Source organism: Megalobrama amblycephala, linkage group LG24 (genome assembly GCF_018812025.1).
Source record: "Megalobrama amblycephala isolate DHTTF-2021 linkage group LG24, ASM1881202v1, whole genome shotgun sequence".
NCBI classification, from domain to species: domain Eukaryota; kingdom Metazoa; phylum Chordata; class Actinopteri; order Cypriniformes; family Xenocyprididae; genus Megalobrama; species Megalobrama amblycephala.
The window spans coordinates 23,672,545-23,697,965 of NC_063067.1; the positions used below are offsets into that span (position 1 = coordinate 23,672,545).

The 25,421-nt window shown below is 37.3% G+C and overlaps 1 protein-coding gene across 2 annotated transcripts; it reads right to left on the bottom strand.

Annotated features, from left to right (window-relative positions):
- Window positions 1-921: 921 nt before the first annotated feature.
- On the bottom strand, window positions 922-21,995 carry slc34a2b (solute carrier family 34 member 2b). Of its 2 annotated transcripts, none has more exons than XM_048178058.1 (13): window positions 21,822-21,995; window positions 20,306-20,357; window positions 20,072-20,218; window positions 19,861-19,989; window positions 18,284-18,427; window positions 16,998-17,109; window positions 16,412-16,607; window positions 14,256-14,351; window positions 12,926-13,046; window positions 7,934-8,101; window positions 6,686-6,802; window positions 2,530-2,654; window positions 922-2,327 (listed from the first exon to the last, which is right to left on the bottom strand). In XM_048178058.1, exons 1-13 carry the CDS (start codon window positions 21,900-21,902, stop codon window positions 1,791-1,793), a joined length of 2,025 nt encoding a protein of 674 aa, XP_048034015.1. In that variant the 5' UTR covers window positions 21,903-21,995; the 3' UTR covers window positions 922-1,790. The 2 variants fall into 2 exon arrangements, with proteins under 2 accessions (XP_048034015.1, XP_048034016.1); XM_048178059.1 differs by lacking the exon at window positions 21,822-21,995 and adding an exon at window positions 21,422-21,582.
- Between the last annotated feature and the right edge of the window lie 3,426 nt (window positions 21,996-25,421).

Consider the following 25,421-nt stretch of genomic DNA (forward strand, 5'->3'; position numbering starts at 1 on the left):
TCCGGGAAACATGTAAGTATCTTCCTGTTTCTTCCGAAGGGCTGTACTAAATGAAAAAAATATATATATTTAAACGAAATAAGAAAAATTTGGACATCTTCATCCTGTTCAAAAGTTTTCACCCCCCTGACTCTTAATGCGTCGCGTTTCCTTCTGGAGCATCAGTGAATGTTTGAACCTTTTTTAATAGTTGAGTTTGAGTCCCTTAGATGTCCTCAGTGTGAAAAGATGAATCTCAAAATCCTACAGTCACTACTGGAAAGGGTTCAAATATGCAAAATACACTGGAAAACTGAAGAATTTTTGGGAGCTGGAGGATTTTTTTCTGAAGAACAGAGCTCAGTTTAACTGCTCAGGGATAAACAAGAGAATCATGAACAACAATCACAAAACAGTTGTAGATCATCCAGGTAACCACACACAGTATGAAGAATCAAGGGTTCACATACTTTTGAATGTTTTTTTATCTTTTATGTAAAATATCTTACTCAGGACAGTACTAAAAAAAATAACATGCATTTTGTCACATTTTTACAGATTCTGTAAGTGGTTCACATACTTTTTCTTGCAACTGTATATACACAAAATATTCATAAGCAGAATTGTGCTTTTATCTGCACCTTCTGAGTTTCATCTGTGACGTAGTCTGAACTTAGTGCACAGTACATAGTGTTTCTGGCTAGTGTCATTATTTACACTACTCTTATGATAACATGCTTTCAGAACCCACCCACACATTCTGATAAGAAGTTGCGAGAACTCAAACAAAACAAACTGAAACTGGAGCATCTTAGACTGAACTTGTTAATTTGTAACTCCTTATCTCTATAGCTTGATAGTCTTGAAGGAAACATCAGGTTTAAAATTGCACAATTCTTATTTCAAAGACGTTAAAAAAACAAAAATAATAAAAATCAGATCCAGTGTTCTCATGTTTTTAATATTTATTTAAAGACAATCTTACATCTGAGTAAAGAAATATTTGAAGTCTAAAAATCTTCATGAAATTTACAAAATGCAACAGTAACAAATCAGACATTAAAAAAACCCCCTCAAATTTGTTGTTTATAAATATCTAAAAACAAATGCATCTTTACATAGTTCCACATAATGTGCAAAATTACTGACAAGAGTCTGCATTTTTTTTTTTCCCCATGGGCATGCTTACCTCCATTTTAACATTTTTAGACAAAATACTAAAAATTTATACAAATTCTCTATACAGAATTTATTGAAAGATCTGGTACATCACGTACAAAAAAAACCACAATAGCAGCGGCATCAACAGTTAAAGATAGTTTAGGTAGCAACTTCTGCACCATGGTGTCATTTCATTACAGTCAGTGTACCTGATGCATTGTTCTGAAAGACCTCGCTAATGGCTTGGCAAGTGCAATATTCTTTCTTGTGCCGATATATTTCAGGGACATTAGTTTCACAGGTTTTTTAAACATTTTGCAAAAGCATATAGATTAAATATTTTGCTGTCATCAACAAAGTGGCACATGGTTCTAATTTGCTATTCTGAGCACTGCCATAAAAACAAACTATTTCAGACCAAATAGAGTCCGAAAACATGAAAAGCTTCAAGTAGAATTAAGTAGAGTCAACTACATTTTAACACGAGGTGAACGGATCATTATAGCTAAAAATTACTAGCAGCTTTCACTTATATTGCATCCAGTGCTTTATTACTAGCTCAGAAATCTTGCATGACTTGCTTCACCCTGTAATGATCAGAACATGTTACATTATAAACAATGATGTACATAAAAAGGGTCCGTTAAGCATTATAAATGTGTTGCTGTTATTTTGACCTCATCCTCTATAGTGAGCGCTGGATTGTCATACATCTCTAAACTTCTATCCTTGGTTTTCATGTCATCCGTCTCTTTATCCTCTTTTTCTTTGCAACACTTGCAGCAGCAGCAGCAGCGAGTCCTGCAGAAGGTCATGCTGGCGGTAACCACTCTGTCCCAGGGTTTGAAGGAATGCAGTGGTTTGGGCAGGAAGTCCCAGCTGCGGAGGAATGAGGGCAGGAAACGCGGGCAGCGTTTCTGCATGATGTTCACTATGACCACAATGATCGCAAAGACCAACAGGGGCACTCCAACCCCCACCAAGACCTGCCACCCCGCGATGGAGAGGCCTAGGACTGACAGTGGGAAGAGCAGAAAGCACAGGAAGAGATACAGCGCTGCGAACCAGCGGTACTTGGCCGTGCGGTTGCCCAGAGCTTTAGCCAATCGGATAGGGACTCGCGTGAAGGGGATGGGATACCACAGTAAGATACCACAGATGTTGAAAAAGAAGTGACAGAGAGAAATCTGGAAAAAAATACAAATGATAGTCATTTAATTGTCTTCTGAGTAATGCAAATAATAAATAAATAAATAAAAACCATGCGCTTTGTTTTTTCCCCTGCTCTACCAAAAACACACCAAACCATGAATTCAAAACCGAGGTACATAACGTCATGTTATGCACCGTTACACCCCTCTTATAGTTTCCCAGCAGGCAGTAACAAACCTGTAGTGAGTTAGCCAGTGTCTCTCCTGGACTGGCTAAAGCAGCTAGAATAGCAGTGGTTGTCGTGCCAATGTTGGAGCCCAGCGTGAGTGGATAAGCCCTCTCGATGCTAATGACACCAATACCTGAATAGGAAGAAAATGGCACAGAGGCTTAAGGAAATCACATTTACCCACTTAGCATGTAGCTAAGCTAACATGAGCTGAACTCAAAGATCTAAGACATTTTCTATGTACGCAAAATCCTATTTCTCTCAAATATTGTTCACAAATCTGTGTTATGCCGAGTTCAGACTGCACGATTTTCAAAGTAGTCGGGTCACACACTTTTCACACTGCATGACTATCTTGGCCAGCATTCAGTCGCTGCTGTGTTCACACTGCACGATGGATCGGCGACAGAAGGTTTCACACTGCATGACTTTACAACAGGAATCGCCGACAGCTCTGTCTGGCACGCAAACTACGTTTCACAACCAAACACACGCGAGACGTGACAAGGAAACAACGCGATATCACGTGAGTCTGAGATGAAACGTCAAACAAACACGGGTGCTCCTGCTAAATTTCTACAAATTTTTCTTCCATTTCTTAGGTCCAAATAGACAGAGAAGAAGCCTTTTATTGAAACGAAGCCATGCTGGCTGATATTGTGGTCTATAACTCCTCCCCGAACTCCCCGCTGCTCTGTATCTTAATCTCTCATTGGCTGTCGGTCATCGCCGATGTAGTTTTTAGTCAGAACACTTTTCACACAGCAGATTTTGAATCGCCGACAGGTCCAGATATTTAGCATGCCAAATATCTCACGGGCGTCTGCGACTCATCGGCGATTCTCTCAGATCACGTCTTTGCTCATTCACACTGCGTGATTTTCACTCGCGTGAACGAGCACCGATTTGCCTGTGATTTCGGGCATTTGTCAGCGATTTTTCAAAACCTGTTGCCGAGCCAAAATCGGGGCTAAAATCATGCAGTCTGAACTCGGCTTTAGTGAGCACTTTTCCTTTGCCGAGATAATCCATCCACCTCACAGGTTTGGCATATCAAGATGCTGATTAGACAGCATGATTATTGCACAGGTGTGCCTTAGGCTGGCCACAATAAAAGGCCACTCTAAAATTAGCAGTTTTTTCACACAGCACAATGCCACAGATGTCGCAAGTTTTGAGGGAGCGTGCAATTGGCATGCTGACTGCAGGAATGTCCACCAGAGCTGTTGCCCGTGAATTGAATGTTCATTTCTCTACCATAAGCCGTCTCCAAAAGGCGTTTCAGAGACGCATCCAACCGGCCTCACAACCGCAGACCACGTATAATCACACCAGCATTTAATAGACAGAGCCGTAGTTCACTGACAAGATACGCAATATCGCGTTCATTATCGCAGATGAATCGCCTTCGATAATGAACGTGATATTGCGTATCTTGTCAGTGAACTACGGCTCTGTCTATTAAATGGCGCTCTATTTGAAAGCAGGTCATGGCGATTTAACGGTAATCAGGGAACCGGCTTTACTGACGAAATGCGCGTGACAATCTCATGCGATATATCGCCCAGCCCTATATAGTGGGTACGAAAGTATTCAGACCCCCTTAAATTCTTCACTCTTTGTTATATTGCAGCCATTTGCTAAAATCATTCAAGTTCATTTTTTCCTCAATGTACACACAGCACCCCATATTGACAGAAAAACACAGAATTGTTGACATTTTTGCAGATTTATTAAAAAAAAACCCTGAAATATCACATGGTCCTAAGTATTCAGACCCTTTGCTCAGTATTTAGTAGAAGCACCCTTTTGATCTAATACAGCCATGAGTCTTTTTGGGAAAGATGCAACAAGTTTTTCACACCTGGATTTGGGGATCCTCTGCCATTCCTCCTTGCAGATCCGCTCCAGTTCTGTCAGGTTGGATGGTAAACATTGGTGGACAGCCATTTTTAGGTCTCTCCAGAGATGCTCAATTGGGTTTAAGTCAGGGCTCTGGCTGGGCCATTCAAGAACAGTCACGGAGTTGTTGTGAAGCCGCTCCTTCGTTATTTTAGCTGTGTGCTTAGGGTCATTGTCTTGTTGGAAGATAAACCTTCAGCCCAGTCTGAGGTCCTGAGCACTCTGGAGAAGGTTTTCGTCCAGGATATCCCTGTACTTGGCCGCATTCATCTTTCCCTCGACTGCAACCAGTCGTCCTGTCCCTGCAGCTGAAAAACACCCCCACAGCATAATGCTGCCACCACCATGCTTCACTGTTGGGACCGTATTGGACAGGTAATGAGCAGTGCCTGGTTTTCTCTACACATACCGCTTAGAATTAAGGCCAAAAAGTTCTATCTTGGTCTCATCAGACCAGAGAATCTTATTTCTCACCATCTTGGAGTCCTTCAGGTGTTTTTTAGCAAACTCCATGCGGGCTTTCATGTGTCTCGCACTGAGGAGAGGCTTTCGTCGGGCCACTCTGCCATAAAGCCCCAACTGGTGGAGGGCTGCAGTGATGGTTGACTTTCTACAACTTTCTCCCATCTCCCGACTGCATCTCTGGAGCTCAGCCACAGTGATCTTTGGGTTCTTCTTTACCTCTCTCAACAAGGCTCTTCTCCCCCGATAGCTCAGTTTGGCCAGACGGCCAGCTCTAGGAAGGGTTCTGGTTGTCCCAAACGTCTTCCATTTAAGGATTATGGAGGCTACTGTGCTCTTTAGGAACCTTAAGTGCAGCAGAAATTTTTTGGTAACCTTGGCCAGATCTGTGCCTTGCCACAATTCTGTCTCTGAGCTCTTCAGGCAGTTCCTTTAACCTCATGATTCTCATTTGCTCTGACATGCACTGTGAGCTGTAAGGTCTTATATAGACAGGTGTGTGGCTTTCCTAATCAAGTCCAATCAGTATAATCAAACACAGCTGGACTCAAATGAAGGTGTAGAACCATCTCAAGGATGATCAGAAGAAATGGACAGCACCTGAGTTAAATATATGAGTGTCACAGCAAAGGGTCTGAATACTTAGGACCATGTGATATTTCAGTTTCTTTTTTAATAAATCTGCAAAAATGTCAACAATTCTGTGTTTTTCTGTCAATATGGGGTGCTGTGTGTACATTGAGGAAAAAAAAATGAACTTAAATGATTTTAGCAAATGGCTGCAATATAACAAAGAGTGAAAAATTTTAGGGAGTCTGAATACTTTCCGTACCCACTGTATGTATGTATGTATGTATGTATGTATGTATGTATGTATGTATGTATGTATGTATGTATGTATGTATGTATGTATGTATATATATATATATATATATATATATATATATATATATATATATATATATATATATATATATATATATATATATATATATATATATATATATATATATATATATATATCTCAAATTGAGTAAAGAGCGCTTTTTACAACTTACCAGATTGTCCGACCTCCTCACTCACTTTCTTCCAAGCAATATCCTTTTTATTCCGGATTCTATAAAAGTACAAAGATGTATTGTACAGCGACGATAATTTTGTCCTCCATTGTTGTTTCGGATTTCTGCCTCTGCTCACTACATCGTAAATCACGTCACTACTAGAGCAAGTTCCTAATTGGTTAACGCAGTGCGAATATTCGCCAAAGTTCAGATTTTTCAACTCAATTCGTGCCGCAGGATGTCTATTCGCGTCTTTGCATTGACTTAACATGTAAATCCCTCGTGCTTAATGCTTCATTCGCATCTGGTGTGAACGCACCATCAGATCTTTGAGTTCAGCTCATGAAAAATGGGGTCAAACACAAAAGTGTTGCATTTATAATTTTGTTCACACACACACACACACACACACACACAGTAAAATCATTAATATTGTGAAATATTACTACATTATAAAAAGTGTTTTCTATGAATACATTGTAAAATTGAATCTATTCCTGTGAATAGATTCCATCAATCAATCAAATCATTACTGACTCCAAACCCCCAAAATGACTTTACCAAGGAGTATACATGCAAAGCCCTGAAATTCTAGGTAAATTGTCTAAATAGGCTTGTTTTCTTGGGTCAACTGTAATTGACCCACATTTCTGACCACCAGCCTAAATCAATAGGACGAACACCAGCATCAGGACCTGCATATGTACATGTATGGCAGTTAAAGGTTTTCTCTACTGACCGACTAGTGGAGTGATGGCTGAGGTGAAGACAGAGCTGCTCTGAACAATGAAGGTCATTCCAGCTCCAACAAGGATGGCAAGGTATCCCGTGACCCAGGCAAAGGGGAAGGGGAAATCTGGAAACAGTTAAAGCAGTGTTAGAAAGGTCATGAACAATATGTTTAGTATATGTAAAAAATAAATAAATAAAAGTATCTACTAATAAACTTGAAACTGAAAGGCTGAAGTTGGTGAGTTTGTTACAAATCCTACTTTGGACCACAAAGTGTTACCATAGACTGACTGAACTACTTTTAATATTTTATCAAATTAATGTGTTTAATCATAAGACTTAACAAATCAAATTTCTTCCTTTGTAATTTTAGTTAACTTGTAGTTGGCAAGTTAACCAATTAGCCTGTTAGATTAGCATTAACTGTATAATCTACCATACTTTACACAATTTATTTACCCTACTAGGTTAATTTTTAGACTGGCCACTCCCACCCACAGCAAAGGTAAAACCGCCCGATCCCACAAGATTTGCGCCGGGTCCCGTGGGTTCTCAATCCCAATGCAGCCCTCTAGGATGGACTTCACTATTCTCATAGAATTAGAACAATTATTAAAACTTTATAGTCCCTAGTGTGAAAGGGCCTTTAAATTGAAAACCTTCATAGTGTTTTTTGTTTTTGTTTTTCCAATCAGGCATTATAAATGTCTTCCTCTTAGGGGGCCAAATGGAGTAATTTATTTATTTATTTATTTATTTTTTTTAATGAGCAAGAATAATGTAATGACAGTGGCAGAATTCAGAATAGCATGCTATTCTTACTCTTACCCCATGTAGCAGAAGTATAGGATGTACCTGAGTGTCCTCTGATAGCAACAGCACATGCATATACACACACCTGTTGCACTCAGACACACTCAGGCTCATATAATGTTCCTGTTCAGCTCATCAGACAGCAGGACTGAATCACCTGTGCTGACTATCATATGACAGGATCCACACATACAGCAAGCGCTACACCTACAGGAATGTGACGAGATGGTACTCTGGGAAGAATTACCAAATGTATGTTTTCACTGGAGGGTCAAATATTTGCCACATGTGTCTTTGTCTTCAACTCTGAAAACCTCCCGTGTAAAAATTCAGTGTTGACGCACATTGTTATCATACACCTCTCAGAGCATGCATCACAGGTTAATATTAGCAATTAGTAGCAGAGCTTATCAGCAGGTGATTATCTCTGATGTTGACTCACCTGTGTTGAGCACTTTTTTAATGACGACCGCCACCTGACCCTTCAACATGGAGTTCAGCAGCTTGACGATCAGAATGAGGCAGGTGCAGAGAGCCAGCAATGACAGAGCCAACAAAATCAACCCCACGGCCAAGTCGGGTAGATCAGCAAACACAAATATGTGAGTACCTGAAGAGAGAGATGAGAGCGATTCTATGTCAGAGACCACAGATATATAAAGCAACGTTCATGAAACAGCTTGGGAAATTTCCCTGCTGGTGGTTTGCTTGTTTTAGTTGGCCATCAAGTTAGATTCACTGTTCAGTCAGATGCAGTTTGATGGTTTTAGAGGGTTTGGGGTAGGGCTGCGCCGATAAACGATATATCGAATCGCGATAAAATACATGTTGATAACGATGATTAGCTCTAGGCATTTTTATTCGATATGGATTAATATAAGAGCGAATCATACAGCAGAAATATGCGACAACAGCCAATCAGCGTGCAACTTTTAACGTTCACGTCAAAGAACAAAGTCAATTTCCTACGGCACTTTGCAAAGCAAACTCGACACAAGGACGACAAAAATGAGTGGAAGCAGCAACTAAAGTGAAACAAACAGAGTTATTATAGAAAAATTATGAAATTGTAGAAAAAAAAAAAAAAAAAAAAAGGTAACATGAATTCAGTTATATAGAAGTGGTTTGGTTTTTTGAAAAGCGACCAGGCGATCTGTAAAATGTTGTCGGACAGTGAAAAACAAGACTGGCAACACAACCAACCTATTCCATCACAGTGCTTCCCACACATAGACTTTACTTGGGCAGGCCGCCCAGGTATATTAATGGCCACCCAAGTATATTTGGAGACACATTTATGCTTTTATTATTTTTATCCTCTCATACTTTTGTATCCGCCCAAGATAATGAAACTATCCGCAATTGATTAACTAGTGGAAAATCTCCCCTCGCCCTTCATGGGCGCTGCATGTTGCAAAGCGCTGCATGTTGCAAAGTCACAAGGCGGCGCTGTTGCGCATTCTACAGGCTTGCGCAACAGCGCTTCAGGCTGTTTAAAAGTGATTCTCAATCAATGAAAAGCACAGATTTATGCCAAGTGATTGCTAATGAACTCAAGTTGATGAATTATTACAATGTCTACTTTATGGCCTTTATATAAAATGTAAGCTGTAACAGCTGTAAGAATCTGAAGGATCAGCCCACAATTGTGTAGACATTTCAAAATAAGAGTCCCAGTGTATTTCGGGCTTGTTTATAATTAAAAGTTACACGCTAAGTGAGTAAGTTGTCTTAATTTTAGGGGTGTGCACAAATAGTTGAATATTCGATTATTCAACCTTTAATTAATATTCGAAAAATAAAATGCTATTCGAATTTTACTATGTTGCTTTGCTGGCTGTAAATGCAGTGAATCCATTATAAATCCTAAGCACTAAAACTTGCAGTTACAACTAAATGCACCGGGTGGAACTGTGGAGCGTTTGACAAGTTTATTTCATTTGATCGTCACATACTGCTGTCAACTGCCTCGCGCAGTTTGGAACTACTTGATGAAAATGATCTCATAAAATGGAATTACTTTTGATCAGATGAATTAATGAAACCGAGTTATCATAATATCACCACCATAATGAGAAAGCACATGAAATCAAAACACCCGTTCGAATGAGGAAAGACAGCCATCACTGCATTCACCACAGGTAAGCGCAGTAACGTTACCCCAAGTGAGCCGAGAAGATAACTTATCTGATAGCAAAATAATTGAGACATATGCTTCCTTTAAATTTCATCGAGGGAGACATATTTATGAACAGAAAACACAAAGTACTACTGTTAGAAACTAAGCTTAGCATACTGTTATGTATTATCTTTGTGTCTCTGCAACGTCTGTCAGCGCGGCTCGTTTTCTCACCCGAGCATGTGGATATTATTGTTTTTCTCAACATGAACATGTGAAACAATATGAAAACGATAACCAAATACTGACTCGAGTGTATTATGTACGTTAAGTTTTGTACGATAACAGGCGCTGTCTGCTTTATTACCGTTTTTTCCCGTTCGCGCTGCTTGAGCTTAAATGCTTTTGTTCTTTATATTTTTTGTTTGCACATATTGTTTAATGCTTTTAACTAAAAGAAAAGCTTAAGATATAACGTAATATTGTTGTGTATATTGCCTAATCGTAAGCTTGTTCAGAAATGGTTACAAAGTATTGATGAATTATATATAATAATAAAAAAAAAAAAACACGTCCATGTTTAACGTCATTTAAATAAATATTCGAATATTCGTTTTTTTATGAGCCCAAATATTTGAATACAATATTTTGGAAAAATGCCCATCCCTACTTAATTTAAGGCCAAATGTGTAATCTGTTTGTGTTAATAAACTATACTTTAAAATGTAATTAATGAACCCTCAATTTTTTGTGGCATCAGTCATAGTGGGATACTCTTTTAAAGCTGGCAGCATTAACAGTTTATATATCGAAATATATCGTTATCGATCAATATGGGGAAAAAAAAAAAAATTTATCGAGATTGCATTTTTGCCATATCGCCCAGCCCTAGTTTGGGGGCACTTATTGAAAGAAAGCCAGCAAACCACCCTATGTTGAGTTTTGTCAGCAGGAACATACAGACATTCTAATATTGTAAACCAAAATGGCAAGAGCCAGAGAAATATGCCAATTCCAGTCCGACTAGCTATTTGCTACGCAACTTCTGCATGGATTGATTTATACAGATTTCTACTGAAACTTATGTTATGTACTTCAATATATTTGTAATGAAGTTGCAATTCAGTACATTTAAAATACATTAAAATGCATCATCAAATAACGCTACAGTTAAAATTATAATTGCATGCTTTACATGTGCTTTAGTGTTTAGTCAATGCAAAATAATTGCACTTTAAAAGCACAGCAAAAGATAACAGCCTTACATTGTTCAAACCAGAGTTGGACACTAATGGAGAGACTCAGGAAGAAGTTACAACTTTTAGAATGAAACTGGACATTTCCAAATGGTTAGTGGATAAATTTAGGTAGTTGCTGTGGAATTGATTCAACTCATCGACTAGCATGTTCCGTCATGTTAAACTTTTGTGCAAATCCAGCGTTGAATTGACCCTCGTTTGTGCAGCAGTCCGGTGTAAAATGACAGCATGGCAACAACACTCTACTACAACAACTCCTCTTCCTCTTCTCTAAAGCAGCCTAACATGGCCTCGTCCCCTTTGTTGAGTGTTCCGGGGGTGAGTTTTTTGTAAATTTTAGGGTTTGTGATGTCACCAAGAAGCTCATTGTAGTCCCTACCAGCCGTTTGTTGTAGTCCTTAGAACAGTGGTGTCCAAACTCGGTTCTGGAGGGTCACTGTCCAGCAGAGTTTAGCTCTAACTTGCCTCAACACAGCTGCCTAGAAGTTTCCAGCCTATAGTAAGAACTTGATTAGCTGGTTCAGGTGTGTTTAATTAGGGTTGGAGCTAAATTCTGCAGGACAGTGGCCCTCCAGGAGCAAAATTGGACACCCCTGCCCTAGAGAATTCTTTAAAAGAAAATATCTCCCTGTGCATTGAACTTTGAGCATTGTAAATTTGCAGACATTGTTTAAGCTCTAACAGCAACATTACACACTAACTAAAGTTAAAAAAGTGAAATCATAAATTAACCAAAATACACTTAAGATTTGAAGTACATTTAAAGTGAACATTACACTCAAGAACACTTTTCCCCCCAAGATTACTGCATCAAATCAAACAATGCTATCCAATGCTAGCTTTTTGTTTTGTATTATATTCACCTAGAAGTGAGTGTTTATCAATAATTGTGCCTAGTATCTAACTGTGTGCCACCTTGTTTGTGTGACATCTTTGCAGTCTATTCATTCAAAAGCTGGCATTCATTTGGATGGCCCAGACTCAGACCATCAAGTTAATACATGTGTTTCTACTCATTTTTCCCAGTAAATAAATTCACTTTTGTGAAGACTGCTGTGCCATTATTTCAATAAGCTCTTATTTTGACAGATACAACAGGGTGTCTACACAACTTCAAGGCTTGGCCCCTAATAAAACTGCAGATCTTAAAAGATATGGAGGGCTATTTTAAGTATTAAGTACAAGTTATGCTTATACGATTATGATTATGTTATGTTATTGCTACAACAAATCACAAAACAACACTAAAAGGCTGTAGTTGTTTTCTTTATATATAGCAGAGTCATTTTCAAAATCAGACAAGGGGCTGCAAGGGGTCCGTTAAAAAAGTTCAGAGATTAATCATTGTAAAATGTATTAAAAATGACCAAAGAAATTTAATAAAAAAAAGTTAAACTTTATGGATTTTTCTGACAGTATAAATGCATCTTTAAAAAAGTATAAATGGGTCTTACATATATAGCTGCCTTTATGTTTTAAGAAGGGGGTTCCTTGCAAGGGCATTAACATTTGGGGGTCCTTCAAATTAAAGTTTGAAAACCCCTGATATAGTTTACTGAAAATGTTTTACAAATTCTCAGTCCAGGAAGGGCTGAATGGTGCTCCTTGAAGATCCAAGCATACTCTTTCACAGTTGAAGGACTCCAGAATGATTAAATACTCGAGTCCACTCAACCAAGTCAAGGCTGGAATTTCAACATGTTATCTAACTGCTAGCATTGATTTAAATCACCCAAACTTATACCCAGAGCAAAAGTCTTTTGTTCAGGTGTGCTGGCCTCAGCTGTCATGAAGAATAGCTCCATTGAAAAGGTAGAGTAGATGGATGAGATGGGGGGGAAAGGTGAAGCTAAGATCTTTCTCAGCATTTAAGAGAAGCCATTGTATTCATGACTGTTAGAGTGAATCACAGTCGATGGCTTCGAGCTGAAATAAGTGAACTATGCAAGGAAGGGAATGGGAAATGGACCGATATTAGACTTTGGCTTCTGTTAATCCAGGAAGGTCCTGTGCTGACTGCTACAAGAGCCACATCAAAAAAAGCATAGACACTTACATTTTTTTAAGTTGATGGTTTCCGTTTGGTTCTGTTGAGTCCAGACATTGTCGCCCTCCTCCCAGCAGAGGGCATCAGGAGTGCAGTTGGCAAATCCAGGGACTGTGATATTCACAAGGTTCTGAAATGGATGAAGAGTACATCCTCAGACTGAAACCTCACATAAGAAAGAGAATATGAAGCTTTTGTCCTGGCTGGCTATCTAACATAAAATATACACAGAACATATTATGGTGTGGAAATAAACTAATATCTGGTACTAAATAGGTCAGGTAGTTGGCTAGGGCTGGGCGATATATCGCATGCAATTGTCACGTGCATTTCGTCAGTAAAGCCGGTTCCCTGATTACCGCTAAATCACCATCACCTGCTTTTAAATGGAGCGGCATTTAATAGACAGAGCCGTAGATCACTGATAAGCTACGCAATATCGCGTTCATTATCGCAGATGAATCACCTTCGATAATGAACGCGATATCGTGTAGCTTATCAGTGAACTACAGCTCTGTTTATTAAATGCCGCTCCATTTGAAAGCAGGTGATTGCGATTTAGCGGCAATCAGGGAACCGGCTTTACTGACGAAACGCGCGTGACAATCGCATGCGATATATCGCCCAGCCCTATAGTTGGCATTCCTATACTTAATACAAAAAGATGAAAATAGTTCAAATAAACTAAAATGGTCTATTTTACACACTATATGTGTGTGGTGTGTATATTTATGCACATTAAGAGCATAGAAGTATGAGGTAGTATGAATGAAAATTGAAATTCAGGCGTACTGCGTCCGCAATGTTGTTACCGTTACATGACCTACCAGCGTCAGTTGCATTGCCTCCCCTCCATTCATAAATACTGTCCCGTTGCCTTATGGGAGAGTAAAGTTTCCACTGAATGCGCACTTCAGAATCTCGGCAGAAGTAGTAGGTCATTATGTATTTGGACATACTTTTGGTGTTTTTCGCATACCTATCAAGTAGGGAAATATTCGATTTCGGATGCAGCTGCTACCTAGTTAGGGTGTTCGAAACAAGATGCTTATGAGGTTTAATTTCCATTAACATACTGCCTTTAAAAGGCAGCTGTATGAAGACAGTATGCCAAGTTTCGAAAAAGAGCAACAGTGCTACTGCATCTGTTATTTTCTAACAATTTATCAGCAATTTAGATAAAAGTCTTGCATATCTGTATGTGTATATATAGACTATTTATCTTTTGAATTCCCATCAGTATGATAAATCCTATTTCCTCATGTTTTAACAACCTAATCTGGTGACTAAACGAGAAATAGTAGGAGTATTGCACTCAACCCATTTTCAGTTCCCTCACCGTGACTTTTTGCGTTTTACACCAGATCTTGATCAAACTTTTGTTCCGGGCTGCAGGGTCTCCAGTGGCTATGTCACGGATCACAGAGGTGTCCAGCTGGAAGAACAAGGGTGAAAAAAGGTTCTCAATAAAAATGCTTGAGGTAAAATATGGTATTAGATATTCAATAAATATTCAATTGTGGCTTAAGGGTCTAAATATTCTTTTGGGGTCAAAAATGAGGAGGTAGATTTTGAACTACCCAATGTTTTGAAACAGAAATATTGATGTGTTCAAGTCCTCTTTACAAGCTGGGAAGTTGTAATTATGATGTCAGGTGTATCTTTTTCGTTCTTTACTTAGGGGTAAAAAGAAGTTTGAAATACTGAAATTCAAGCAGCGGTATACTGCATGATTTATATACATACACATAATTTTGCATATTTACAAATTCATTACATGAGTATGTAAATGTGCTCTGCGCTTTCCTCTCAATAACTGATTTTGTTCATATATATATATATATATATATATATATCATCATAATTACAACTTCCCAGCTTGTAAAGAGGACTTGAACACATCAATATTTCTGTTTCAAAACATTGGGTAGTTCAAAATCTACCTCCTCATTTTTGACCCCAAAAGAATATTTAGACCCTATATATATATATATATATATATATATATATATATATATATATATATATATATATATATATATATATATATATATATATATATATATATATATATATATATATATATATATATATTTAAAAAAAAAACAAAAACACACACAACAAACAAAAAAACAACAACAATTTACCAAAGAATCCACAGTGAAATGTACCGAATACAAATAAATAAAGCTCAACAGGGTATATGGCGAATATCACATGACCAAACCGGAAAACTGGTCTCGTTGTATCCGATTGTCAGGGAAAGTGTTGACAGCAGTATGAACTGATGGCATATCTATGGACTTTTAAGGTAATCAGCGAAACTACCTAGTTCACATTGTTATAGGTGTTTTATTCTATTGAATAATGTTAGTGTGAAGAAGAAAAATTAAAAAAGCTTTTAAATATCAAGCTGCATATGCGGGGGACATCAGTTCTACTCATCTTTGCTCGCTCCTTTTAAGTTAAAGGTGTCCTAGGTTCAAAAATTTAATTTACCTTGGAAAGGCATTAGACAAGGGCAGAACGCCTGGATCTGCACAGCTGAATCAACAGACTAGGTAAGCAAGCAAGGACAATAGCAAAAAATGGCAGATGGAGCAGTAATAACTGACATGATCCATGATATCATGATATTTTTAGTGATATTTGTAAATGGTCTTTCTAAATGTTTCGTTAGCATGTTGCTAATGTACTGTTAAATGTGGTTAAAGTTAACATCGTTTCTTACTGTATTCACGGAGACAAGAGCCGTCGCAATTTTCATTTTTAAACACTTGCAGTCTGTATAATTCATAAACAACTTTATTCTTTATAAATCTCTCCAACAGTGTAGCATTAGCCGTTAGCCACAGAGCACTATCAAACTCATTCAGAATCAATGTAAACATCAAAATAAACACTGTACTTACACGATTAGACATGCTGCATGACGAACACTTTGTAAAGATCCATTTTGAGGGTTATATTAGCTGTTTGAACTTTTTTTATGTTGTTTAAGGCAAGCGCGAGCTCTTGGGACGTGGAGCACGAGATTTAAAGGGCCACACACCCTGAATCGGCTCATTTCTAATTATGCCCCAAAATAGGCAGTTAAAAAAAAAGAATTAAAAAAAAAAAATCTATGGGGTATTTTGAGCTGAAACTTCACAGACACATTCAGGGGACACCTTAGACTTATATTACATCTTTTAAAAAAAAGTTCTAGGGCACCTTTAATTGTTTTATATTCTATCGCAATTGTACAATACTATTACATTTCAGACATGCAGCGTCGCTTATAAAAAAACAAACCAGTCATTTCATACATTTTAACAAATTTATTTATTTAACTCATTACGCATTAATTTATGGGACAACAATAATACTGGATGTGACAAGAGTTTATGCAAATGAGTAGCAATAACCCAGCTGCCCGATACATACGTAGTTGAGTAGTAACCCCTACTAGATAAATCAACAGGTCCATTTCATAAGCACTGATGTTGACCTCACCTCAATGATGTTCTTGGTGAGGGGTTCAGTGATGACCTTTAACAGTTCTGGAGCGTCTGCACCGGTCTCGATGTTAAAGGAATCGATCACAAGTTTGGTGAGCCTGTAGAGGAATCCTGAGGCCACCTCCAGAGGCAACAGCACCAGAACAGACAGCCAGTTAAAGAAGTCATGGACCGTAGCACCAGCAAATGCCCTGAGCCACACAGAATGAACGACAAATCCCATTTCTCAGATAACATCAAGTAAGTAACATCAAAAATCCCACAATATCAAAACATGCTGTTTTTGGAGCTTGATTAAATAAATGCTGTGTTTAGAATGAGGAGGATGTTGTAAACTATGAAACTTTCAGGATGATTTAATGGTACAAAGACCTCTTATATGTCAAAAGATCAAGGCAATTTTAGTTTCTCATGTCATGACCCTTTAAAACAAAAATTTTCAAACAGCAAAAAAAAAAAAAAAAATTAGAGCAAAGCAACTACAGAAAAATGAATTTAATTATTTGCAAAACCTGATGAACTTTTATGTTGGGATCACTGTTTAATATAAAACAAAAAACTATTTCCTCATTTGGGTTTACCTGCGAAACTCATTGCGGTCTCCTGCTTGCATCACAGCCACGATCGTGTTTGTCACAGAAGTGCCGATATTTGCACCCATGATGATTGGCACTGCAGACTTCACCTCCAACACTGAAATTTACAGTGAAAAATAAAATTTACACTACTATTCAGAAGTTTTTGAAAGAAGACTCTTTTAAAATGTAAGACTCATTTTAAAAATGTAACTTAATTCCTGTGATCAAAGCTGTATTTTCAACATCATTGTACAGTCTTCAGTGTCACATGATCCTTCAGAAATCATTCTAATATGCTGATTTGATGCTCAAGAAACATTTCTGATTATTATCAATGTTGAACAGTTGTTCTGCTTCAGATTTTTGTGGAAACTGTGAATGTTTCAATAAATGGGAGTTCAAAAGAACAGCACTGATTTGAAATCGAAATCCTTGCAACATTATAAATGTCTTTTACTGTCACTTTTGATCAACTTAAATGCATCGTTGTTGAATAAAAGTATTAGTTTCTTAAAATATCTTACTGACTCCAACTGTAGTGTAATATATATATGCCGACTCAACTGGCAATTGAGATTTAACGTTTAATATGACAGAATCAATCTGAAAGTATTACAACAAACAAATTAAATTCATTATCAAGGGTCATTTCAGGTGGAAGTCAAGTGTCAAGTGGACGAGTAAGATAATAGGAGTAAATCAAAAATAAATCAACGGACTCTAGAATACATTTATACAACTCAGTTGTACAGGAAGGCAAGTACTATTTTAAGTGATGAGCTGCATTCCTTAAGCAACAGGTTTCAGTTACTTCCCTCGGGTTGCCGGTTTGTGGCCCCCGAGATGGAAAACGAGACGCTACAGGAATACTTTTGTTCCTGCGGCAATTGAGGTTTTAAATAATAATAATAATAATAATAAGGAGAGAGATGTTTTAGTATGCAATAGTTACATAATTAATAGTTAATGCAAGAAAGGATATGCATGTGTTTGGTGCAGCCTGTCATGATGTTATTAACCGGTATGTTTGTTGTGAATCGTTATGTCTTGTATGCGTTCTCTCTGGACAATGAAATTCTATTCATCTGCAAAACAGTTTTACCTGCGGGTACGAAATAAAGATACCTTGACCTCGACCTTGAAGTGCCTTAAGGTAATATCTGCACACTTTACAGTGTGGATATCAATTTCTTTTTACTTTGTGCTACTGTTGTTACATGTGCTTATCATGAGGGAGGAGATATCTGTATGAGCATGAGTCAGACACACACACACACACACACACTCACATCCAGATGACACCATGCTGACCACAATGGAGGACGAGGTGCTGGAGCTTTGAACCAGAACAGTGACCAGAACTCCAATCACCAGTCCAGCCACGGGGTTAGACAGGACCGCATTGTCCTGGAAGATATCTCCCGCTGCCTTCCCTGCACACAGTGACAAATCCACAACACATCTATTTCTGTTTAGAGATAACAAGTCTCTATTATACATTAATCAAATGGCACTATCAAAGTGCATATCAGTTTATCAAGGTTAAAGTACATGTTCACCTTCAACCTACAAAAGATCAAACACAAACACTTTTTTTGTTTGTTTGACCAATATAGTTTCTACAGAGTAAAACAATTAGTGTTTAATGTGTTACTCTAAAAAGGAATTACAAATTACATCTTTTAGATTACTATACAAATTACTCTCTCTTAAAAGTATTGCATTACTTATTACTTTATAACTCCCATATCAACATAGACCAGTTGAACAATACAAGGATAGACATGAAACCGCTCTTTTAATGCTTTCAAATAAATGAATATATAAGAGCATAAATTATTCTCAAACTGACTGTACTTAAACTGAAAGCACTTAAAGGGAGAAACTTAGATTAAAAACATATTTTGTCATTAGCAATTACATTCTGATGTTAAATCCATTGTTTTATATAGAATAGTTCTATAGTTTAAACCAGTGCTCTCGAACTCAGTTCATGGAGGGCCACAGCCCTGCAAAGTTTTGCTCCAACTCACACTTGCTTGGAAGTTTCTAGTAATCCTGAAGACACTGATTAGCTCGATCAGGTTTGGAGCAAAACTGTGCAGAGCTGTGGCCCTCCAGTAGCTTTTTAATTTTTTTTATACAATTACTTTTTTTTAGTGTGGGACAGGGCGATAGTGGTCAAGTCTTATCAAGTCATTTAAATAAGTTTATTTAAATGAGTTTATTAACTTGTACAGCAATAATTGATTAAATGCCAGCATAGTGCAGTGCAAATTTGTTTATGAAATGTTTACATGTAATGTATTTCAGAATCAAATGGCTATATTTATATATATATATATATATATATATATATATATATATATATATATATATATATATATATATATATATATATATATATATATATATATATATATATATTTCCAGTAACAGATAAATAAATATGTATTTATTTATTGTTGTTATTTATACACGCACACAGGCCTCAGCCTATCTTTTTTTAAACAAACTATGTCCTCCTACTTTTTAAGTAACGTTACTACCTGAAAAAAATATTTAAAAAAATTGGGTTTGGTCAGAAGAGGGCCTAGTGTTTCAGCGTCTTCCCAGTATTTATTCCTTCTTTATTTTTTGTTTTTGATTTTTTTGGGAAAAAAAAATATCTCACAACCTTTTCATGTAATATTAGTTTATTTGGCACTTTGGATTCGTATTAAAAGTGCAAAAAGTAAACTTTTCAAAAGTCTCTCACTTTGCCAAAAGGCCTATTCGCTTTAAACACTAGCTCACTTGCGCCCTCTCTCTCGGTTCTTTTAAAAGAAAAAAAGTTAAAAGGAAGTTAAATAAAGTTTATCGTTACCTCCTACCAGCTGGAAAGCGGAGCTCAGAATGTCCAGAGAGCAGACGAACAGGTAGAGCAGACCGACCAGAAGAACGAACTTCACGATGGACTTCAGAACGCGCAGAACTTTCCCCCTCGTGTCGAGATCTGCAGGAGAACACAGACAAAGAGTGTGACGCGCGCAGAGTTCGGCTGCTCGTGCCCTGCGCTTTATTCGTGCTGCTCTTACCTGACCACTTCACCCCGGTGTCCCGGAGCTCGGGCAGATCCCACGGGTCCTCCTCCTCCTCCGGCTCCGATTCTTCTGTTGCCGCAATGACGGAGGTGTAAGACGGCGGTTCGAGTTCGGTCGCATCTTTGCCCGCGTGGTCAGCGTCTGTGTGAGTAAAGACATGCGTCTGAAAAGAGACACGAGGAAGGAAGTGCGCCACTGTGTGGACGTGGATTTATACGGGGCACGTACCGAGTTCCGGCGGCGGCGTGGCTGGATGAGTCTCAGGCGTCGGGGCCATTGCCTTTAGTTACAACAAACAGAGAAAACATCATCTTACGATGTTAGTGTGCAGCCATTTCACACCAAACATTTTCTTTTCAAGTTTAATGTTTACTTTCGCCCCACATGCATCCTTTATCTTTGAGTGCCCCCAAAAAAAACAAAACAAAATTTGCAAGCTGTTAAGTCAAACATCCTTTCTTTCTTTCTTTCTTTCTTTCTTTCTTTCTTTCTTACAAAGCAGTGATTAAAAACAATAAACAGTTAAAAGTAAAAAAGTAAATGTAAAAGTAAAGTTTTTTTTTTTCTGATTTAAAAAACTGTGATTAAAAACAATAAAAATATTAAAGTAGCCTAAACATGTAGGCTAAACATAAAGGTAAAAAAAAAAGTATTTCTTTATTTCTTTTTAGTGATTAAAACAGTTTATAGAAAATTAAAAGTAAAATTTCTATTCAGAAAGCAGTGGTTACAATTGATAAACAAGTAGGATATGTAAACTTAAAAGTAAAGAAAGTAAACGTCTTTCTTTCTTTCTTTCTTTCTTTCTTTCTAATTTATAAAGCAGTGATTAAAAACAATAAACATCTTAAAGTAGCCTAAACATGTAGGTTAAACATAAAGTAAAAAAGTATTTATGTATTTCTTTTTAGTGATTAAAATGAAAATTAAAAGTAAAAAGGTTATTTTCTATTCAGAAACCAGTGATTACAGTCAATAAACAGCTTAAATATGTAAAGTTAAAAGTAAAAAAGTAAAAGTCTTTCTTTCTTTCTTTATTTCTTTATTTCTTTCTTTCTTTCTTTCTTTCTTTCTTTCTTTCTTTCTAATTTATAAAGCAGTGATTAAAAACAATAAACATCTTAAAGTAGCCTAAACATGTAGGTTAAACAAAGTAAAAAAGTATTTATGTATTTCTTTTTAGTGATTAAAACAGTTAGAAAATTAAAAGTAAAAATGTTTTTTTTTATTCAGAAACCAGTGATTACAGTTAAACAGCTTAAATATGTAAAGTTAAAAGTAAAAAAGTAAAAGTCTTTCTTTCTTTCTCAGTTCAACAGTGATTTAATCTGAATGTCAGCTCACCTGCCGGAGTTGTGGTGTTTTACCCATGTGTTAATATCTCACAAATGCACACAGATTCATTGCGTTTACTTATATAAATACAGAGCAATGATCACTCTGTCAGCTGACCATTTATACGTCAATATTCTGCTATTTCCACCATAAAATTAAGCAATAGTTTATTCACTCCCCGATACTCATGTTTAATAACTCATCTGCAGTGAGCACAAGCTTGCTCTGATACACCCAGATCGCTAAAGAAAGAAGCACTGGCCCAGCAGCTCAAGAGCATCAAATCTTTGTTGTTATGTATAGAGACATACAAAAGTGTAGAAATATTGATCTGTTATAAAATTGTCAATTAATACCAAGCATGCTTTGCAAAGCACTAAGCAAAATGTTTTTAGATCCATGTTCCTACCTGTCCTGTGAGTGTGTGGTCGACGTTAGTCCAGAATCTACCTGTAGAGGAGGCGCACAGGTGTCTTATATACACCTGCATCAGGAGAGCCTGCTCGTGTCACTGCTCTAAAGTCCGGAGCGGGTGGTACTACACCTCACCTCACCTCACCTCACCTCACTCACCGCGAATGCAGGCAAATACAGTCTATCAGCCAAAACCGTGATATAACCCCGGAATAAAACACAAAGTGTTCTAATCCTGTAAAATTGCAAAATTGTATGCTGCATTTTCTCTCTGCATCCATAAAACTTTTAAAATTTCTATTCTGTTCTGTTCTGTTCTGTAGCAGAATATGAAGTTCTCATATCACAAAAGTTTCCTCTGTTAAGGTCTGTTCACACCAGGAATGGTAACTATAAAAATAATAATGATGATAACTTTCTGTTTATTCATTCTCTGACACATAAAGTTATTTTTTGATACTGATCCAGATAATAATAGATATATTTTTTTAGTATTTATAGTATTGTAAAGTATTTTATTTGTATATAGAATTATTATAATTAATGCAATTGTCATTTAATAATTCCATGAACTAGATTGAATTGAATTGATATTATGACATCCCTTGAAGAGACATCTGTCGATAGTCAGAATACATTTTTACAGTAAATACCTCATAAATATATATAAATGAATAAAGTAACAGCCTAAATGTGTTTATAATAACAGGCACACAATAGTTAAGTAAATTGCAATGTGCAACAATATTTACAAAAAGAACTTTAAAGTGTCACTGCAATAAACACCATGAAAATACTATTATTTAAAATTTTATGCTGAAAAGAGAATTTCACAGGATTTATACATTTTTAATACACTTCTATTAGTGCAATTTTAATACACTGTAGGTGTTTATAGGTTAATTTTAGCTTCAAACTGGAGAGAAATTATGAAATATTTGTTGGAAATTCAGTGAAACTGAATACTGTCAAATAAAATTAGAGAAATTAACATCACATAAACATCAATTTGCATTGTATTATTATACTGTGAAAATTAAACTACACACGTGAAATGGCATGAAAAAAAACACTACAGTAATTTTCTCTGCAAGGAATGCAAAAAGACCCATTGCATAAAGAAATTGCATAAAGTAGGTTTATTATTATTTATCCACACACACACACTCTCTCTCTCTGCTGCATTGCTTATTTATCTTTATTATATGAGATAAAAATGTCATATGAAAGCATAAGACACATATTTTACAACTCCAACAAGCTAAAAATTAAATGTAATAAACACTGTTTGTTGTTTTCGCATCCACAGTAAAAAAAAAAAAAAAAAAAAAAAAAAAACTTAATTAGCTTATCTGCAAGGTCACTGAGTTTGTGTGGTTAACCGTTTAGCTCTTAAAACTCAAGAGAGTAGATAATATAATAAATCATGATCTCACTCCAACAGGTCAACAGGGCCGTTGCATTATAACAACTTTATATGTATAAATGCTTGGGAAACTCCTCACCCATCTAAGCAGTTATTTCTTCTGTATACAGACAGCTATGCACTCTAAATATAAACATCACCACTAGCTGAACTATTTCCATTTTATAAATTTAATCTAAAAACATTTGAATTTTATTTTTCTTCAATAACTAATTATAATTGTTTGCGAAGACAGGCATGACTATAACTACTGCTCATATTCAGGGTTATTGATCTGAGCAATCTGGCAAGTCCTGATCTTAACCCATTCCACATTATTTGCAATATGGACATGAATAATCTGAAGCTTGTTGAGAGAAGTGTGCTGTTCTTTATGAGTATATATATACAGTATCTCACAGTGAGTACAACCTTCCATTGTTGTAAATATTTTATTATATCTTTTCATGTGACAACACTGAAGAAATAACTTTGCCAATGTAAAGTAGTGATTACAGCTTGTATAACAGTGTAAATTTGCTGTCCCCTCAAAATAACTCAACACACAGCCATTAAAGGGATGTTCACCCAAAATGAAAATATGTTTATCTGCTTACCCCCATGCATCCAAGGTGTAGGTACTTTGTTTCTTTATAGAACCAAATGATGATTTTTAACTCCAACCGTCGCCGCTGTCTGTCAAATAATGCTAGTGGATGGGAACTTCTACTTAAGAGTAAATAAAACTTGCTTAGTCAAGTCCAAATTAAACCCTGCGGCTCGTGACGACACATTGATGTCCTAAGACACGAAACGATCGGTTTGTGCGATAAACCGAACAGTATTTATATCATTTTTTACCTCTAATACACCACTATGTCCAACTGCATTCATCACTCGATTCGTTTGGTCTGATCGCGCTCTGACAGCGGCATTGATGTCTCGCGCATATACTTCAATGAGAGTGGGACATCACTGCCGCTGTCAGAGCGCGATCAGACCTTACTAACGAGTGCTGCACGCGGTTAGACATAGTGGTGTATTAGAGTTAAAAAATGATATAAATACTGTTCGGTTTATCGCACAAACCGATCGTTTCGTGTCTTAGGACATCAATGTGTCGTCACGAGCCGCAGGGTTTAATTTGGACTTGTCTAAGTTTTATTTACTCTTATAGTAGAAGTTCCCATCCACTAGCATTATTTGACTGACAGACGGAAACGGTTGGAGTTAAAAATCATCATTTGTGTTCTACTGAGGAAACAAAGTCACCTACATGTTGGATGCGCTGGGGGTAAGCAGATAAACATCAAATTTTCATTTTTGGGTGAACTATCCCTTTAATGTCTAAACCGCTGGCCACAAAAGTGAGTACACCCCTAAGTGAAAATGTCCACATTGGGCCCAAAGTGTCAATATTTTGTGTGGCCACCATTATTTTCCAGCACTGCTTTAACCCTCTTGGACATGGAGTTCACCAGAGCTTCACAGGTTGCCACTGGAGTCCTCTTCCACTCCTCCATGACGACATGAGTTGGTGGATGTTAGAGACCTTGCGCTCCTCCACCTTCCATTTGAGGATGCCCCACAGATGCTCAATAGGGTTTAGGTCTGGAGACATGCTTGGCCAGTCCATCACCTTTACCCTCAGTGTGTTTGGGGTCATTATCATGTTGGAATACTGCCCTGCGGCCCAGTCTCGGAAGGGAGGGGATCATGCTCAGCTCATTCATGGTTCCCTCAATGAACTGTAGCTCCCCAGTGCCGGCAGCACTCATGCAGCCCCAGACCATGACACTCCCACCACCATGCTTGACTGTAGGCAAGACACACTCGTCTTTGTACTCCTCACCTGGTTGCCACCACACACGCTTGACACCATCTGAATCAAATAAGTTTATCTTGGTCTCATCAGACCACAGGACATGGTTCCAGTAATCCATGTCCTTAGTCTGCTTGTCTTCAGCAAACTGTTTGCGGGCTTTCTTTTGTATCATCTTTAGAAGAGGCTTCCTTCTGTGATGACAGCCATGCAGACCAATTTGATGCAGTGTGCGGCGTATGGTCTGAGCACTGACAGTCTGACCACTCATTGAAGTATAAGAGCGAGACATCACTTGAGTTGTCAGAGCGCAATCAGACCTCACTACCCAGGTGAAAAAAAAACCCATTTCTATAAAGTACTTAAAG

Coding starts and splice junctions, on each gene's coding strand:
- slc34a2b (XM_048178058.1), bottom strand. CDS start 21,902: ATGCAGGTGTATATAAGACACCTGTGCGCCTCCTCTACAGGTAGATTC. Junction 17,110..18,283: donor CAGCATGGTGTCATCTGGAT/GTGAGTGTGTGT, acceptor TGTAAATTTCAG/TGTTGGAGGTGAAGTCTGCA. Junction 13,047..14,255: donor GTAAAACGCAAAAAGTCACG/GTGAGGGAACTG, acceptor CATCCATTTCAG/AACCTTGTGAATATCACAGT.